This window comes from Struthio camelus, chromosome 5, assembly GCF_040807025.1.
Source record: "Struthio camelus isolate bStrCam1 chromosome 5, bStrCam1.hap1, whole genome shotgun sequence".
Lineage (NCBI taxonomy): Eukaryota > Metazoa > Chordata > Aves > Struthioniformes > Struthionidae > Struthio > Struthio camelus.
This window is the reverse complement of record NC_090946.1, coordinates 34516775-34519618: the sequence shown is the minus strand read 5'-3', so window position 1 is coordinate 34519618 and position 2844 is coordinate 34516775. Positions and strand designations below refer to the sequence as shown.

The 2844-nt window shown below is 75.6% G+C and overlaps 1 protein-coding gene across 1 annotated transcript; it reads right to left on the bottom strand.

The window, feature by feature from the left end:
* Positions 1–101: 101 nt before the first annotated feature.
* Positions 102–1456, bottom strand: FJX1 (four-jointed box kinase 1). Its single transcript, XM_068945501.1, has one exon. It carries the CDS (start codon positions 1393–1395, stop codon positions 130–132), a length of 1266 nt encoding a protein of 421 aa, XP_068801602.1. The 5' UTR covers positions 1396–1456; the 3' UTR covers positions 102–129.
* Between the last annotated feature and the right edge of the window lie 1388 nt (positions 1457–2844).

Sequence of the window (2844 nt, the reverse complement as noted above, 5' to 3'; positions counted from 1 at the left end):
CCCCCGCGGCAACTGCCGCTTAGTAACGGTCGCGTCCCCCTCCCGCCCCCGCAGCGGCCGCTCCGTGACGGCCGGCGCCGCTGCCGAGCTGGCGGCTCGCCGGGGCCGGGGCCGGTGCGCGGCCGCCCCTCAGAGCGCGGCGGCCTGGGCGCGGCAGTGGGCGATGTGGCGGTGCACGAAGTCGACGCGGGCCTGCAGCAGCTCCGCCTGCCGCTCGGAGAGGAAGCCGAGGCGCGCCCAGAGCGGCTCCCGCGCCCGGTAGCGGCGGCGCAGCTCGGCGGCGGCGCTGCGGCGGCGGTGGAGCTCGGCGACGCGCTGCGCCGTGCCCTCGCGGAAGACGCAGACGGAGCGGAGCAGCGGCTCGTTGTAGGGGTCCCACATGGCGAGGAGGCGGTAGCCGTGCACCAGCCCCGCCTCGTTGTCCAGGAAGACGAGCCCGCCGTCGGGGGCGCGGAGCAGGTTGCTGGTGGCGCGGCGCATGACGCGCGGGTCCCACTGCAGGCTGAAGAGGTTGCTCACCAGGCGGTCGAAGTTGGCCGTCAGGTAGTCGAAGAGGATGAGGTCGCTCCACTGCACCAGCTCCACCAGCTGCGAGGGCGGCAGGGCGCCCAGCTCCCCCGCCGAGAGCGGCTGCAGCCGCCGGCCGGCGCCCGCCTCGGCGCCCCAGGGCGCGGGGGCCACCACGTCGGTGAGGTTGTCCACCCAGCGGGTCAGGCTGACCACGGCGCCCTCGGCCCAGTGCGAGCCGCGCAGCTCCTCCCGCACCGGCTCCCACTGCCGCCCGCGGGCCTCCACGAGGGACAGCGCCATGGGCGGCAGGCGCTCCTGCATGCCCAGCACGCCGGCCAGGTGGTAGGAGAGCGCCTCGCCCTGGATCTGCTCCGGGTTGATGCCGTAGCGCACGCAGGCGCGGCTCCCGTCCGACAGCCGCGCCAGCCGGTTGGAGCTGCGCCCGCAGCCGCCCCGCTCCAGCGAGGCCACGCGGGCGGCGCGGGCCGCCGACAGCCACGCCGCCGCCTCCTCCGCCGCGAAGCCCGGCGGCACCTGCTCCTCCAGCTCCCGGCTCCAGAAGATGCCCCGCTGCACCGGGGAGGCGGCGGCGGCTCCCGCCGGCGGCGGCGAGCCGGGCGGAGCGGACCGCCCTTCGGCCGCCCGCTCCTCCCGGCCCGGCACCGCCAGCAGCGCCCGGAAAGTTTTCTGCCCGCCGCGGGACTCGCCCCGCGCCGGCGGGGGGCGCCCCCAGCCCCACGGCTCCGGGGGGAGGCGCCGCTCCGGCTCCGGCTGCGCCGCCGCCTCCCGCTGCAGAAGCGCCGTCCAGAGCCCCAGCAGGGAGCCCAGCAGCAAGAGCCCCAGCACGGCCAGGGAGCCCGGCGCGGCCCGGCTCGCCCCCTTCATCCTGCCGCCGCTTCACGCCGCTGCTGCGGGACGCGGCGGCGGTGCAGCCCCGCTCGGCTGCTCGGCGCGGCGCTCGCGCATGGCCGCGCGGCGGGCAGGGGCGGGCGGGCGGCCGCCCGGCGAGCCGAGCAGGAGCGGGCGAGCCCCCGCCGGCAGCCCCGCGCTGTGTGCGCCCAGCCCCGCCGGCGGCCGGGAGGCACGGGCGCCCAGACCACGTGGGGGAGCCGGGGGGGGCGCGCCCGTCCCGCCCCGCCTCCCGGCGTGGCCCTCCGCTTAAAGCGGCGATGCCCGCCTGGCTTGGGGCCCACCTCCGGGGCGGCGCGCCCCGCGGGGCAGGCGGGGGGCGGGGGGCGGTGCGCGGGTGCCGCCTGGCTGCGGGCAGCGCCGCGGCCCCCGGCCTGCCCCGCGGGCCCTCGCCGGGAAGCGCGTCCGATCCCGCCCCGTCGCGCGTCAGGCAGCCCCGGTATCCACTAGCCGGCCCGCGCCGCGCTCAGCGGCGGCCGGGCCTGCCGCTCCCGGCGCCTCCCTCGCCCGTCGCGTCCCCGGGCTCTCGGGAGGGCGCCGCGGCGGCTGACTGCCGAAGGAAAGGAGGGGACCCAGAGGCTGTGCCCGCGCGGGTGTGTATGCGCGCATGCAGGTGTGCGAGGGACGCAAACCTGGCCGAGCGGGAGCCCGCCGCGGGGGGCCGCCGCCGGGGCCGGGCGGGTGCGAGCTGCCCCGGCCCCAGCCCCGGCCCCGGCTCCGGCCCCGGCCCCGGCGGCGGCTCGGCGGGCAGCGTCCCTGCCGCAGCGGGCACGCCGTGGTCGTGGGTCGGCAGCGGCCGTGTGGCCTTCCTCCTCCTCCTCGTCCCCGTCCGGCCCCTCCGGCTGCTGCCCCTGCTGCCCGGCTCGGCAGCCGCGGCGGCGGGAGCCAGACGCTTTGGAGCCGCGGGCAGCTGCGCCTCGGTCCCCACACGGGTGCCTGCAGCGTGTTATCCCACTAAACGTGCCACGGCTTTCGCTTTGGCCACCGGCTTCTCCTGGCGTCTTAACTCATCCAAGAGGAAGTTTTTCAAGTCCGCGGTTTGTGCTGTGTCGCGCGGGCAAACGATAGGGCAGAGGTCCGCCCCGTGGAGGAAAACGGGATTTCCTGCCGTGGGGGAACTGCAGCAACCAGCGCTGCCTCTCCCCAAACTTGTGCGCTTTTGCCGTCTTCAGGATGCCCACACAAGATTGGAAGAGAGGGTATTCCTCCCCCCCCCTCCCCCGGCCGTTTTCAATTTTCTGCCTTCCTAGGGTGAGGAGATTTAGCTCTGCTCCTTCTGTATTTTGCTGGAGACCTCTCCTGGGAACGTTTGTGAGCTGAGTTTGATTAAACATCTCTGCCTTCTTCCATCACCACCATGGCTATCCTCCAAAGTAGTTATTGGAGTTGGATCAGCAAAGCAAAACCACCACATACAGAATTTTA